This window comes from Watersipora subatra, chromosome 7 (genome assembly GCF_963576615.1).
Source record: "Watersipora subatra chromosome 7, tzWatSuba1.1, whole genome shotgun sequence".
In the NCBI taxonomy this organism is placed as follows: domain Eukaryota; kingdom Metazoa; phylum Bryozoa; class Gymnolaemata; order Cheilostomatida; family Watersiporidae; genus Watersipora; species Watersipora subatra.
This window is the reverse complement of record NC_088714.1, coordinates 46274965-46291708: the sequence shown is the minus strand read 5'-3', so window position 1 is coordinate 46291708 and position 16744 is coordinate 46274965. Positions and strand designations below refer to the sequence as shown.

Here is a 16744-nt window from a genome sequence, read left to right as displayed (position 1 = left end):
TCTATCATTTGCAACAGTTTTTTATGCTTGAGGTGATCTGACTGCCGGATGTTTTAAGATTAAAATAGATAAAACTTGATCGTTATTGAAACGATCCGTTAAATAAAATCATTTTGCATGTATTTCTCTTCCAAGCATTGTAATCGCAATCAAGTTTCATCGAATTTACTCTAAAAACATCCTGACAATCAGATCACCTTAAACATAAAAAACAATTGCAAATAATAGAAAAATACTGATAATTTCTGACAAAATCTCCAAATATTTTGTCTAAGTTCATAAATAAGATATACTAAAAAGAATTGAATGACAAGTCCAAACTCTTCGGTTTCATTTCATTAAGGCTTTATGAAGTTGAGTTTTTACTACAGCTGTAACAGAAATACATAAATGGTTGTGGCACTCTGGTAGGCAATACAAACTGAACTACAACCATTTGGAATTGAAGACAGTGGACCATTGATCGGACTCGGTTTAAAACCTGATCGATAGCCAGCCCAAACAACCTTTTTTTATTTTATTTACACATGAAGTTCGGTTTATCTAAAGGCTTCAAATGTTTGCTTCCCAATGTCAGAGGTCAAAGGTCAGAGGCCTATTCTTGACAATACAGTCCTCATTAGTAAAACCTTAATCTAGCTACAGACAAATGGCAGACTGATCCATTTATGAATTGATCCAAATTTTCTTTTAACTTTTTAAGTCTAAATTTTTTTAAACCTTTTTTAAACCTTATTTTAAAAATGCACTAACAGTATTTTCTTGATCTAGCTTTTAGCTCAACTTTTAGTCTGTGTCTCTTAAAAGTTCACTCAAGTTGTACATGTTACCAATTCTGTACAGTACTGCTAGTATCACGGCATGTGAAAACAGGTTTTCGTCGTGAAAACATATAAAGAGAAATTTTGTTAGTTGGACTTGTTGTCCATCTTTAGATCTCTCAGGGTGTTTACATTGAACCATTACCAGTGTTATATGACCAGCTCTTCTTTAGCCTATAGCCTGGTTCCCATATCGATTGCGAGGCTCCGCGGTAACTTGCGCAGAAAAACGCTTGCGACGCAAGGCTCGGCGACATCTATTCACATACAAAGCTGCATCACTAATAATTGCGTAAAATGTTTGCTCGCCATGCCGTTTCGATAATGGTGACTTTCACTTGTACAGTGCATTTTGGGAAGGTTTTGCCTGCGGTTTTTCGCAAAATTTGAACAGCACTAAACTCTTGCGTTGGCCTCCGGCAACTACCGGCGGTACCCGACGTGTAGGTTCACACTTCACCACAATAGCCTGCGATGCTGTCAGCGATGCTGCCGGCGGTGCTTTGTGACGTATATGAAAACCAGGTTTAAGCCCTTGCTGCCCTTAATAACTCAAGTAAAACAATAAAAACAATTATACATTGAGCTTGATTATTTCTATGATTCTGATAACCTTTTCTAATTCAGCAAGTAGATGGCAGAGGCAGCAGTAGAGGCAGTGTGTCACCGAATCAGTCCATACAGAGACCAGATGAGAAACCTCCGCCTCCTCCAAATGCCCAGAGTAAATCTTTAATACAAAGTCTAAGTTCAACAGAGAGTGAAAGAAAACAGTCAGCTCTGCTCACTAACAATAACGTACCTCTGACTGATAAGGTAGGCTGGTCTTTGAGGCTGTCGGTCATACTGCTGACCAACAGATATATTACAGTACATGGACCTCTAAACTGATATATCAAGTTTGGTTGCTAACTAGTTCAAACTGTAAGTCCAGCGATGATTGGTATTTCTTTTATTCTCAAACAGATATCCAGCGGGTGGGTGTTTAGTAGGCTAGTTTTCAAGGACCAGATCGAATTTTCAAACATAATCTTTAGCGATCCGGTGAAAGGCACGGAGCATATGGGTGTGAAGTTTGAATGAAATCAGTCACAAAATGTGTAAACGCAAAGAGTTTTCGCGAACTAACAGACATGCACACATACTGACAAAATAATTCCATTAATATTAGTCTACATATAGATTACAAAAGAATTACAGCTAGCAAAGTGAGTTTCTGAGGCGTGACAGCCAAGTAAGACAGCAGTGAGTTAACGTCTTATGTTAACATTTGGATCATGTGTAGTTCTCTGATAGTTTGAAGTAGAAAGGTAAAACTACAACTCGTTTGGTCCGGTTGAAAGAGCATATTTTATCATCTACTACCATGTGCGCCAAAATGCATATTTTATCATCTACTACCATGTGCGCCAAAATGCATATTTTATCATCTACTACCATGTGCGCCAAAATGGTTTCTTAAAATTTGTTCAGGTAGGAAAATGACAAGATTAAGTATGACCTAGCCAGTAGCAGTGAAGTTCACAGACACAGGAAAAGAAAACAGCCCAATAGAGCAAAGCAGTTTTGAAATAAAAACAAAAACCAAACATATACTCCCCTCGAGACCTTTTTATTGACTCATCTACTAAACTGTTATACATGTTAGGAAAGCTTCATTTCGGTATCATTCTATTGGTCGTTATTTTTATAGATGAAAACTCCGGATTAGTACAGTATTTAATCGTATTAGAGGTGATAAAAGGATGCTGTGACTATGCTGTGACTTGTAACGACTTCTCCAGCTGAACATTTTAATCAACTCACAGCCACAACTCAACCACTGAGCTTGTAGATTAACTTGTACTTGATGTGTAAACCCTACCTACATACAAGGAACATTTCTAAAGAGTTTTGCGTATCAATCTATTTTGAGCAATGGTGGAAAGCCTGCAATTAAAGTCTCATTTAAGGATGAAGTTAACCGTGTTTAACCGTAATGGTTGTTGTTCATTTTAAGTATGGTTGTTGTTTGCTTGTTGCGTAATGAGACACTGATTTGCAGGAGATAGAAAGATAGATACATGATAAATGTTGTAATGTGATTTTTCATCATGGTTTGAACCAATGACTTTCAGCATAGATTGTGAACAATTTGTCTCATAGTCTACAGTCATCAAACAATCAAAAAGGAGCTTTGTATGACAAGTGCAACTATGAATATACAGACACGTTCAAGATATATTTCTAAAGGATCAATAATTTTACTCATGCTAACCCATGTTTTCTAATGCAACGGCCCATGCTGAAAAGTTTGGAGATAACAGGCATGTTTATTTTGCTGTCGCACGAAAGAGATTGCTAAGTAAAGGGCATTAACAATATATGATAACCAGAAAATCTATCTCTAACATTTTTGTCAATATGAATTATAGTGAGTGTATTGAGGTGAGGGTCTATTCCTTATGTAGTGTACATCTATTTATTTATTAATGCAGAAAGTGCAAGGGCTGTCCTCAAACCTGCACAAAAACGAAAGTGTTGGGCCATCTCTCTCCTCAAATATTCACAAAGTCAAAATGAAGACGGACAGCAGACCAGATGGCCTCTACGACACCCCTTGGGAGGATGTGGATACGGTTATCTCAAACATACTCAGTAAGGCGAGCAACAAAGGTATTCCTGGCAAGGAAGTTCAGCCCAAAACAGACGCGTCATCAAAAAGCAATTTAAAAAAATTACCAATCCAGCACAGCCGGCAGATCTCATTACCAGATTCAAGGTAAGATGTTTCCTTGTGCAATCCTTGTAGAAAGTAGAAGCAAGTTACTACTAGTTGTATTAAAATGGGTGTGTTATAACTTTTGGGTCTAAAAATGTGAATAAAGACTTAATATTTGACTCATTGCTTTTCTTGATTTGCTGACCTGATTAGAAGCAGCAACAGTAAAAATGATCAACAATTCAAAAAACTGCATCTATAATAGTGTAATGTTTAGAAAATGTTAATAATGGAAACAAAGTTTAGTAAGAGTAAGCCTGGTTCCCCTTTCCCGTTGATTTACCCTTCATTTGATAGAGACTGACAAAGAAGATATAGAGTGATTTCAAAATTATGTTTTAGTGTTATACAACCTGATATGGACAGTTATGACCAGCGTCTAACTGCAACTAATGCTGATGAGTCAACTGTATTACTAGATATTTGCTGTCTAAAATACTCATATCTGTCAGATCATTTATCACGTTCCCACTTTCTCCATTTCTCCTTTTGTTTCTCTAGCACAATTTTCAGTACTTTCTCCAGAAATTCTGCTACATTTAGAATATTGTTAAGTTAAAACTACACAATATATATCACTATAAGGATTATGAAACCGAGAAGGACTTTAGAAAACTGATATTTACAGTAAGAAATCCTGCAAACAAACGTAATCACAATGTTAAAAAGTGTTGCCATGTTGAGGATCACACACAAATCAACAAACGGATTTATGTGGCAGTTTACCTTATTTAAAATATGACTATATTTGGACATGACCATATCTAAAAATTGTCTATATTTAGACATGACCATATTTGGACATGACCATATTTGGACATGATCATATTTACACGACCAAACGCCAACACATTGCTAATTTACATTATCGTACAATGTTATGCAAAAAGAGCTTCTTCTTCCATAATAAATAATTTCACTTCGCTACGCTTTATTTTATTGTACTCTTTGTCTCCTGATCTAATTTGCTGTAAATAGCATTGACTGTTGATAATATACTTCATATCTATCAATCTCTCCCTACTCTATCATCTTTCTTTCTCTTTTTTATTTTTCTTTCTAGTTCCCCTTTGTCTTCTTTTCTCGTTTGTCCTTTCTCTTCTTCTTCTTCTTTCCTTGTTCTCTTCGCCTTACACAATCAAACCCCCTTGCATTAAACAGCGCATCTCTATGGTCCCCCTAATGAGATTCATTAGTATGGCTCGCACTTGGCATCAATAATTCTCCCCTACTAAATGTGTTATAATTAAATGCAATTGGGTCTGAGGTTGTCAACTTTGATTACCATCTGTGTGACACGCATTAATGCCTGTCTGTCTGCTCTTATCGATTAAAACTGTTCACTGACAGGCTTATAGTTAACAATAAAGAGGGCTGGCGGGTCTTTATTGTGCAGTACACAAAAAGAAAGACATAGACCATTCTCTTTTACATGTTACGGGCTTACCAACCAGTGTCCAACAGCTACGGCTTCTAAACAACCGTGGATGTAAGCTAACAGTTTAAGGCTAGTTCAGGTTTTATCGTTTGCGTCAAGGTTGTCCTCTCGCCGATTATTCGTCGACTTTGTGCATCGTAAAACTTATGACATGGCCGATACAGCACGGATATGTCGGAAAACACCGCAGCTGCCAAACTTTCTTAATATTTCGCTGAGCATCCACTACAGTCTGTGCACCGCTTTGACAATGCTGATTGGTCATCGCGAGTTGTGTAAGTTGTATTTCCTTTCACGATGGTTGCTGCCGAACTAGGATTACATAGTTTTAGCGAATGCTTTGTTTGATGGGAACACTATGCTGCTGACTATGCATTAATGCAAATGTAGATAGGTTTGCCATAGTTTAAACAATGTTATGACAAGTGATCACTGTTGTACTGTGGGAATAACACCGACATACTGCAATATAGTTTGTACCAGTCCTTAATGAACATGTTAGAATAACATACCAAAACTGCATCGACTTCAAACTTCTTTTACTCTCACCATATCGCATCAGCTCATATGGCTAGTTCCTCCTAGCATGATATAAGGCTTAATTTACGCTAGGCTCATATGGTAACTGAAAAACATAGAGTTGTCTTTAGTTACTTTTGGAATCAGCAAGCATCAAAATGGGCATTTTTATGCTTGCTGATTACATTGCTGCAACGGGGAGGGGGGGGGGGTGCGATCTGCATGAAATAGCAGTGAAGTGGAAGCTATTAATCCAACTTTAAGATGTGTTAACTTCATGATAAGGGGCGGAAAATAATCATTTGGTTTCGTAACTTTTTTTAACTTTAACAGGCAAGATTATGAAGTTATCATCAATTTTAGCTCGTAAAAAGGCACTCGCAAAATGTTCATACACAGGTGTGCTCGATTCAACAACATCGCTTCGATTTTACAGATATCAAAGACATAGAGTTATTATGCTTTAAACATCTAAGCATGAAACTATCTTCGCTTGCTTTTATGCATAGAAAAAATATTAAAGTTAGTGCGATGATTTATGATGTAACATCCTGTCGATGTTGTCATACTCAGGTACTGGTCATGTGTTAACAGGCATAGTGATCCCATGAGATCAGTCAGATCTGGTAAAGTTTCACCTACGAGTGCAACTGACTCAGGCTATGAATCCACATCCACAACTAGAACTATAAGTCGGGGACAGAGCTGCGCCTCTGATCAAATCAGCCTACGCTCCAGGGCTAACAGCACCAAACCTACCCCTTTAGATTCCGTATCTCTCTGCCTTGAGCAGATCGGAGCTATGAACAATCAGACCTTGCAGGTAGACTTTCTTGCAGGTAGACTTTCTTTCATCTCTTTTGTTAAACATGCCAAGAAGGAAAGTGAGTCTATTTTTTCCTCATGTGTAGTACTGGTAGTACTAAAACTTCCTTGTGGAAATTATTGTCAACTTTAGACTTCTGAAAAGTTTAAATTGGTGAAATTGGTTTTTAAAAAATTCTGAGAATAACTTGATGCTTGCAAAAAACATCAAGCATGCCTGTCACGCCTCACAAAAAGTATGTAGTCGTCTTACCGATTCTAAAACCTTTTACTCTGAATCACATAAAGTATCAAAACATGAATTTATTGGTTGAGCTGTCGCTGTCAAAAGTAAACAAGCTTCAAATCATTTAAATTCTGATAGGCAGTTTGGATAAAAAAAATTATTTATTTTTGTCCCATTGAAATATTTAAAGTCAAGTTTATGGAATCAGCTTATTTTAACCTAAAACTTTGCCTAAAAGTTCTCTTAGCAGACAGAAAAGATGATTCACCATTAAATATCTCATATTTAGTTTGTGGTTGTTTCTTAATAAATTTCGTATTGGTTAATTACAGTATAACACCTGCCAGCCATGTCAAAAAAGATTTTGTTTAAAATATATATAACTTGCACAAGTAACAAATTGAGATGTTCTAATTTGTATTGTAAATATATTTTGCTCTATATATTTAAAGTTCAACTAAATTAATAGGTTATCATAAGTGAATCATTTGAAAAACATCAAATCATAGAAATGTATGGATATAAATAATAATGTAACGTTTTTGCGGTTGCAAAAGATAATTCCAGGTCTCGTAGGCGGGCCAGAGCAAAGTGACTACTCATTGTAAAACTATGTGTAAATGAGGTATCAAACTCTGGCACACTGCCAGCACCATCAATTGAATTTTGTGTGCAATATTTCAGAAATTAGTCAAAGTATACCTTCAAAGAAAGAACCACCTGCTCACAGACGTCAAGGATTACACTTGGGATGACATTTCACTTGCGTCTGATGCTGCTCCAACACATCATAACAACAAATGTGTGTTTTACTCTATGCACCTTACAGATAAGCCTGGTCAACCATTGACAGCAATGGTAAGCTGATATATATATTCCTGTTTATGCTTATCTATTGGTACTTGCAGGGTTGAAATGCAAAACAAATTTAGTAATTGTCTTCTCTTACACTTTTACATAGATCAATTTCCTTATTTCATTCTATATAAAAATCTCAGTGTTTGTCTGTCTGCCATTTGCTTACTTGTCCAGTTATAGCGATAGAGTTTTAGTAAGGAAAAATTCAATTCACCAAGGGTTTGAACTCACATCACTCAAATTGCAAGTCAACAAACAACAGAGCATAACCACCAGGCTATGGCATCCTTATGGATATCAGCTATTCAACTGTGCCATTACACTCATATTTTTGGTTTTTCCTAAGGTTCAATTGCTAAATTCATAAAGACTAAATGCTTTTCACTTGGACGAGTGTATTATTTCAAATAGGAACTGCGTCTACATTTTCTCTTTGTTTGGTCAGACAAAGTACCAGACAAAAACAGTACGATATCTCAATTTACATTTGTACCAATATTGAGAGGTATCAGTATCGTCCATCAAAACTTTGAATACAACAGGCCTCTGCAGCAAAAATCACCTTGTTTATACACTCTTCCAGGTAGTAATTGCTATTTTTAATCCAGCATGTTCATAATTTTTATTTTGTTTTTTCGGTTTGTATTAAATGCATCAGTATCAAATCGTTTTATTGTAATCATTGTAGCAAAACAGACTATCTAACTATTACTTGCTAATTATTTCACATTTGAACGCCTTTACAGTTTTTTTATTTTTTTCCTAATTTATTCGAACGGCCCAAAACACTCTTCTTGTGATATGAAGTTTAAAAATTAGCATGGTAAATGTTGTAATATGTTGAATAAAAAAGTTTTATTACCCTGGCATTCAGCTAGTCTTCACTATAGTAGAGTTATGTTCACCTGTAAGAAGTAAGATTCAAACTCACGATGTTCAGTATAATAGCCTGATGCCCTACCAATTGCATCACTCAACCATACACCAATTGTTTTAACTAAATAGTTGTACATATAGTTGTTCTACCTGATTATCTCTTATGGCTCACTGGACTACCATAGTAACAGTAAACTATAAAAGATATACAATAATTGTTGAAAAATAACAAAACATTACAATATGAAGAGAACAACTTAATCTGAGGAATTGAACTATCAAAGTTATGTAATAAATACTAAAAAATTACAATAGAATTCCAATAAAATATAAAAATGCAATGCGAATAAAACAACCTAATCTGAGGAATTAGCTACCATATTTGTCTGACCTAATTCTAGAATATTAGGATACATGTCAAGGCACCTGTATGACTCATCACAAGCAAGTCATCAGTTTCCTTATTTGGCTATTTGCCAGTTATTCAGAATATTTGTGTAAGCTTTTTTAAATTTTCTATAAATAAACGAAACCAAAGTTCTATATACAGACAAGTTAATACAAAACAACAAATTCTTGATAACTCTATGCGCTTAGTCACATTATCTGTTATTATATTGTTAAACGAAGAACTTACATGTATGTCTGTAGCTGTTTTTAAAGTAAAACTCTAAAACCTTCCTAAATTTTTGAATAAAAGTTTTGAATAAAGAATCTGATGAGTCATTCTTAAGGTCTGACTAGACACAGTGATGAAATGCGTAGTTTGCGTAGGTAACACGTTGCTGACACGTAAGTAATGCGTGGTCGATTTGTTGATTTGAACATGTTTGTCTATGCAGGTAAAGGTAAAGATGACAATTGCCTTGTAATCGATCTATAATCGACTACAATTGTTGGATAAGTGAATACCCTGACAAACAGAATTGACAGTTTTTGTAAAATAACACAATTAAAGAATATGTGTAATTAACAAAATTGCTACAAATATTAGTTTTATACTAGACTAGCCAAATGCCCGGCGCTGCACGGGTATCAAAAATCAGCTTACACACAGCGGCAGGTAGTGTAGTTGCCTTCCACTTGCCGTTAGCCTGGCACATCGCCAATGACTAATTTGAGTACACTACTATCCGTATAGCTAAACTTACTAATAAGAGCCGTGAGAGCATGCTTAGGGCGTTGGGTAATCTAGGGTGCTATGCGTATTTTAGCCAGCATAACAACTCATATCGCTCAATGAAGCATTGCATCTTGCATAGCTCAATTGGTAAGGATATTGCCTTATTATTGGGAGGTTCTAAGATCAAATTTACCTCAAACCGAATTTTTTATTCCTAGTTTTGAATAGTTTTGAATCTGGACACACCAAACGATAGACTTTGAGATTTATATATATATGCGTAATTAACATCGATCACCTTATGTCCAGATCAGCATGTTTTCCTTCTATAACAGTCGTCATATCTCGACAAATGAAGTTAATAAGTTCTTTCATATCTTAAAGCAATATTTTCTATATAAAATAACTAAATACAAATTAATCCATTCCCACCCTCTGAAAAACCGCCTAAAAACAGGATAATAAGATGGAAAAACGTGTTTGTAACTGTTCCAATTCACCAATTACGCTTCAAAAGTAACAAACATTTATGTGGTGGTTATGGTATACAATAAAATGTAACATTATTATGTACACTACTGTATGGTGTTCTTACCTTCAGATGGTAGCCGCTAACGGCAGTGTGAGAGTGATTTGACAATAGCACATTCGGTACACTACACTTGTGTGACGCTAACATAACATGAACTTTGAATTTAATTTAAACAAATTTAGCTTACTTAACACACACTTAAAAACAAGTTTTAATCTTACACCAATCTTAATTATTATCTTGTCTTCGTTTCTATTTTTTATCATCCTCCTTCTGCTTGTCTTTTTTATGCTTCACTTTTAGCTGACCTTTTTAAATCTTTTCTAACTGGCCTGACGAGAAAGATCAAGCAATTCTGCTCGGGTACTCGGCCACCTAATGGCAGCATTAATGACCATCTCGTATGCTCATATCTCAAATTTGTCTCGTATCTCAAGGCGGAAACTTCCTCAACATTTTGTCCGTGCCTCAATTTTTTTGTTTGTTGGGGCACCCTATCAACGTATTACCGTATATATAGCCTGCTCATTAGCTTTCAATAACTCATAGTCTCTCTCTCACAGCTCTCTCTCAAAGAGCCTGTACTGTGTGACACCTACTCGCCCAATCAGCTGCCAGTCAGCCATAGATTTAAGGCTAACATAGAAGCCAGTCTGCTGCCGGCACAGATGATGAAAGCTGTGGCAGCGAATGAACCCCAGATCTGCAATGAAACATCGAGTAGCAGCGGAGGTATGGAAACAATAGATACACATATAATTAGAAGGGTTAAACAATTTATGCCGAGGAGAGGAGGCATTTTGATGAAGATTAATGTTGTTATAATATATTTTTTAGCATTTATATTGATTTAACAAAGTTATTAGTGGTGAACCACATAATTGTTTATAAAGAATGTTTTTGAGCATTCTGTGTTGGTATACACTGGTCAAAAATAAGGACATTTAAACTGCTCACCTGTTCTAAAAAAAATTGTCCAGCTAGTCAGAAATAAGTATACTTGTCTAGCAGGCCAGATAGAAGCATGTTTTGTACAGCTGTCCTAGTAAATGCGTACATTTACTGCTTGCCAGGTAGAAGCGCATCTGCATATGACCAAATGGAAGTGTGTTTGTACAACTGGCCTGATCTAGATGAATTTATACACTTGGGCTGATAAAAGTACAGTTGTATCGCTAACCAGATAGAAGTGCATTCGTGCAGCTGTAATTGCACTTGAATGTCTAGACAGATAAAAGTGTACTTGTATGGTTGCACAGCTGGAAGTGAATTTGTATTGCTAGCATGATAAAAGTTTATCCGTACAACTAGCCTGAAGAAAGAGTAACTGTATGATTGGTTTTATATAAGCGAATCTATATAGCTATTCAGCTAAGGGTTTATCTGTACATCTTACCTGATTAATGTATGTAAGCATTGTTGGTCTGATATACAACATACATAAGTATCAACAACTATCATCCACTACCTGGCTCAACATTTGCTTTTGGTTTTCTAGAAAAATCTAAAGAATCAGCCCTATAAATAGACTTTAAACTTGACCTCTGACTTTTGAATTCCTATTGAACAGGACAACCAGGCTAACCACTAGCACCAACAATGTGCATATGGTCAACTGCTATATTTAACTTGTATGTTGTGGGTACGAGGTGCCAGTGATCAGCCATTAGTCGATGAAATTGCTGAAATTCTTGGCTTTGATACAATTTGAAAAGCTTTTGAACAAAACTCCTAAATATGCTCATTTGGCGATGAACATAATAGATATATTTATGTAGAGAGCGAAGGACTAACAGATATAGGAGCAAGTGTACTTCTAGCAGAAACAATATAACTCATTCTTAGCCTCTTTTTGTTCTAATACTTTAATATTTATAAAGTTATAGCAAAGTATTGTTTTAATACTTTGTTAAAAAAGTAAAGTTACGCAGTTTGCTTCAAAATACATTTGATGTTAATAATTTTGGAAACCGTTAGTGTGATACAGAAGAATGTGAAAGGTTGACTTGCAACAAAATTCACAGTACAGTTATTTGGTATCAAAAGATTCACCATGTCTTACTCTGCTGTGTTGTAGGTGCAAAATATGTGGAAATATGATTACAAGCTCTTAAAAGCTCAAAAATGTACAGTTAATCGCAGCCATCACGAAAACACTGTAGATTGGAATCCCTTTCTAAAACGGCTCAAATGGGACGTAGTTGAACACAATGGCTTCTGTTTACACTTTCATGCAGCCTAATTCGTCGAAATATGTTAACAAATATATTTCACGCATTCAATAAAGCTATGTCTGTTGTTCTTACGCGTCTATTTCATCATCATTGTAATGTTGTCACTTTGAGCACTGATATCCTATAACCTACAGTGAAAATTTGTTCAATTTTTTAAACTTAGCTCGAAGGAGTACATATCATTATCTGATAAACATGACGAGCCTGTTGATTACCTGTGATAATCAAAACATGCTGCAGAAATTAATCCTGAAGTATGGGTCACATGATCAGATTACGACTAGACGATTAGACCAGGCTGAAACGAAACTGTAACGAAGCGAGTGTCTATATTTGATACAGTCTTTCCAATAAAACCCGAAGTGTTTGTCATAAACTAGTGCTACGAGACGTTTTATATTGAGCCTTATATTGGCCTGTAATTTCACGTGATAACATCACATGTCAAAGCAATAACCACAATGTTTGAGAATGTCGTCGAAATGAAGAGATTCCAAACTACAACGTTATCATGATGACTGCAATTACCTGTTCGTTTTTGAGCTTTTAAGAGCTTGTAATCACATTTCCACATATTTTGCACCTACAACACAGCAGAGTTAGACATGGTAAATTTTTTGATACCAAATAACTATAATGTGAATTTTGTTGCAAGTCAAGCTTTAAAGTTAATAATTTTGGAAACAGTTAGTGTGATACAGAAGAATTTTAAGCTTTTTTGGTTATGGCTGTCAATTTTTTATTAAACACATAAGAATCAAACCTGGCTTTTTCTTTCCACCACTTCCTTTTCTGATCAGTATTGTTTCTACTCAAATGAAAAATAATCAGAGCAAACAAGTAGCTAGGGTAATATGTATAAAAATTTATAAAAACATTTCTGATGTTTTCTGGCATATATAATAGTGCTTCTAGTGACACTGCATCAGTGTTTCTCAAATTTTTCTTTATTGCGCACCACCAATTTATATGTTACAACACTGCATACCAACTGGCTTCGAAATAATTAATATTGCTCAAATCTACATTTATTATACCAAAACAAAAACAAATAAACAAACAAAAACAATTTAATGTGATAGATCATTTACATCTTGGTTGTAAAATAATATGATCACATAAAGGCAGATCATATTGGAATAAACACTGCCAACTGATATGTTCATGTACCACTTATAAAACTATGGTGCACCACTATTTGGTAGCAACAGCTTGTGAACCACTGAGCTACATATTAGGTTGATATTAAAATAAACATCTTGTTACCATTTTGCAGCTCAGTAAGAAAGTTAGAGTATAGAAATTTTATCCTAGCTACGTAATACTGCTTGGATGATTTTTAAAATCTTTGAAAATTAATATGAAAACCACCTGCTTCCTTCTTTGGCTTAGAGAGATATTAACTTTCAGAAACTTGATGCAAAAATCTGTAACTTTTTTGTTCATTGCTAACTTACCAGTATGGACGTCTGGTAATAAATTTATTAATCACCTCTGTTGGGTCTTTTAGACAAGAACACTGGAGATAAAAAGCAGATAAGGGTCTGTGTGACAATCCTCCCTCACTATTCCAAACTGATGTCTGTCATGAGCTACGTCAGACGTCAAGAAAAGGAGGCCAAATCAGACCACCACCTCCTCATGGACTCACTGTTCATCCTTCTCCAAGTTATAAACATCGTGTTTTCACTAGCCGAGAGACACAAAGAACTGGAATCTTTGAGTGCTGGAGATTTAGTCGTCTCTCTGGATTCTGACTCTTTGAGCACAGTCTATTGTCACATGATTTCCGTTAGAGAAGGCGTGGCTGACTATAATCTGGCCTGTGAAAAACTAAAACTTTTTATGATTCAGCTAACTCACGCCTCCGAACGTCTGGTGAAGCTGAAAATATTCAGAACTGTTGATGATTTGGTACAGAACTCTTCAGATGCTGGAGATCTCAAAACGATAGCCTTGATCCTTCATTACCTACTGTGGGGGCCCAAGGATGATGAGATTATGGTTATGACAACAGCTGAGAATAAAAAACAGGCTTTTGAACTCTGGCTTCACCTTTGCAGGGCGACTCTATTAAACCAACTTGTCCTCCAACCAATCAACAGTCTCAAAACACAAATGATGGCAAACTTTTTGACGAATACAAGTGGTAATGAAATACACAAAATTACAAAACTACTCAGTACGTACTAGCCATGGGAGGGTAGCGCAGAAAAAAGCTATGTTTGTGAAGTTTATATCGCAAATTGATTATTTATTTTTAACGTCTATGATGTTGTGAAACGATAACAGCCTTCAAGGTCAAAATTATGGGGCTCGCATGTTGCATATGAACTCTAGTATTAGATTGCAGCTAAGTCAATATTTTTTTATTTTGTGATATCTTTGTCTTATATCTATTTTGTGGTGATTATTCAGAAATATAGTTCGCACTATCTATAATAATTATTACTTTCATATATAATTATTTATAGTTAGAAATTAGATTTAACAAAAATAGAGTTAAACTGAATAAAATAGAACAAGTCACAATGGGCAGTGAACTCCCACAAAATGAGTGATCTACTGTTCTCATACTCGACCTTGTCGCAATAAAAGCAATATTGTTTTGTCATCTTAGTGCTCCCTAGAGTACTTCAGAAATTGAGACTATATGACATTCTACAATAAAGAGCCAGAGTTTATTGCATTACAGCTCATATTTTTTTAATCTTCACATAAAAGTAAATTTAGAATTACAAGTTTGTTGAAAAGAGAAAAGTTGAAATAAAGAAAATATTAGCTTTATTATTTGCTTTATATCATCGGCCGACAGAACCTTTGTAGTTGTTTTGTTTGTAGAGTATATTTTCACTTTATGGAACCATTTTTTACAGTTTAATATGTTCATTGTTATTAAAAGCAGGTGTCTCACTATTTATTTAACTAGCAGTTTTTAGTTAACTCTAGGAGTTCCAATAGGTATGCTCTAATATGCTTAAGTAAACTTCGGTGCACTGAGGTACACTTGGGAACAGTTTGGTTTGAACAGATTGGAATTATCTTTTCTATTTATTTTGAGTACCTTTTTGAAACAACGATATCAAAGTTAGTCATACTATAATTGACCTGTCTGCAAAGAGAAATATAAATGGTGAGAAGCATACCTTCCAATGATGGCTCTAATATGACAATATGACAAATCTCAGTGAAATGGCTACACCATCAAACAGATAGGTATTACTCTCTACACCTAAGCAACTGACACACTTAAAAGTAGACAGACAGGCAGCTAGTCTAACAATGACACAAGGTGTTTAATAAATACTAAAGGCCCTAGGTAGAGCGTAACGTCTTTCAGCACGTACTGATGCAAATAGTTAGTCACTTCTTGAGACAAGATGATCCATGAACAACTTATCAGGATACTCGTATGTAGACCTATTCTTACTGTTGTTATCACTCTTATATTACAAGGTTAGTATTACTAGTTCAGTATACTCTAAACTTTAACAATAAACTTCATGATATACATGTAGTAGAACTACTTAGGATACCTGCACCTTGCTTGACTATGAGCTGTGAAGGAACTACCAGAAAATGCCTTCTATTAAGAATCTAACTTTGGAGAGGATAAGTATGTGTTGAGAAGACAAGATAACAATGATCTCTACTGGAAGTATCACTCAAAGCCTCATCAAACTACTGTGCAACACTGGACAACTCAGAGATGAATTAATGAATGTCAATGCCTACATCAGGTTAGTACAAGTATCAAAAGCTTATTCTCTCCACCCATCTGCTACAAACCAATCATGTTAAAATTTCGGAAATTTTATCGGAAGGACAACTCCAAATATATTCTTTGCTCCAGCATTAGAAAATGACATGCTTAATATAGGCCACTATCTGATGGCCTAACTCTGCTTCAACTCAAGTCTAAAAGAGAAGGGAATATAAGTGGTATACCTACAGTTATAACACTGGCTCTCACTCTACCCGCTTCGGACTTGAAATATAAAACACCTGATATGAAGAGGTTGGTACCACTTAGATGCATAGATACATCACACAGGTTTGGCTGTGTTTCCTGTATTTCTTAATACACATAACATGAAGACACACATTTTAACAAGCAAGTAATTTCACAAATTTTGTTTGCATAACTTTTGTTTTGAACAATAGTGATTTGAACTGTTGAGTCGGGGTCGAATCTCAGGCAACATGATCATTCTCTTCCGTACCTCGGCTAGACGATCTCTACTGAGCACACCTGGTAGTTATCTTAGTGCCAATTCTTACGAGAGGAACCCTTTGAGTCTTTAGAAGCGGGGTGCCACTTTAAAAGCATTTAGGCTCTCTATAGACCAGAAGTGTTTTGCCTCGAAGTTGCCTCTGGATACTTGTTCTCCCTGGGTTTCTTGATAATAATATTCCCTAGTTTTTGTGAGTATTTGATAGTCTCTGTTATTATTTCGTAGTCTCTTTTAGTAATTGATAATAAGATGATTTATGTTTTATACTTGATGATAGAAAAAATTTTATTTCTTCA

The 16744-nt window shown here is 35.5% G+C and overlaps 1 protein-coding gene across 1 annotated transcript in view; it reads left to right on the top strand.

Moving 5' to 3' along the window:
• Positions 1-14647, top strand: part of LOC137399916 (serine-rich adhesin for platelets-like) — a 28028-nt gene extending 13381 nt beyond the window's left edge. Inside the window, exons 5-10 of the mRNA XM_068086178.1 lie at positions 1449-1637; positions 3299-3582; positions 6134-6362; positions 7275-7448; positions 10543-10711; positions 13724-14647. Coding sequence (XP_067942279.1) covers positions 1449-1637; positions 3299-3582; positions 6134-6362; positions 7275-7448; positions 10543-10711; positions 13724-14406 — 1728 coding nt within the window. The 3' untranslated portion in view covers positions 14407-14647. The remainder of the gene's footprint in view (positions 1-1448; positions 1638-3298; positions 3583-6133; positions 6363-7274; positions 7449-10542; positions 10712-13723) is intronic.
• The last annotated feature ends 2097 nt before the right edge of the window (positions 14648-16744 follow it).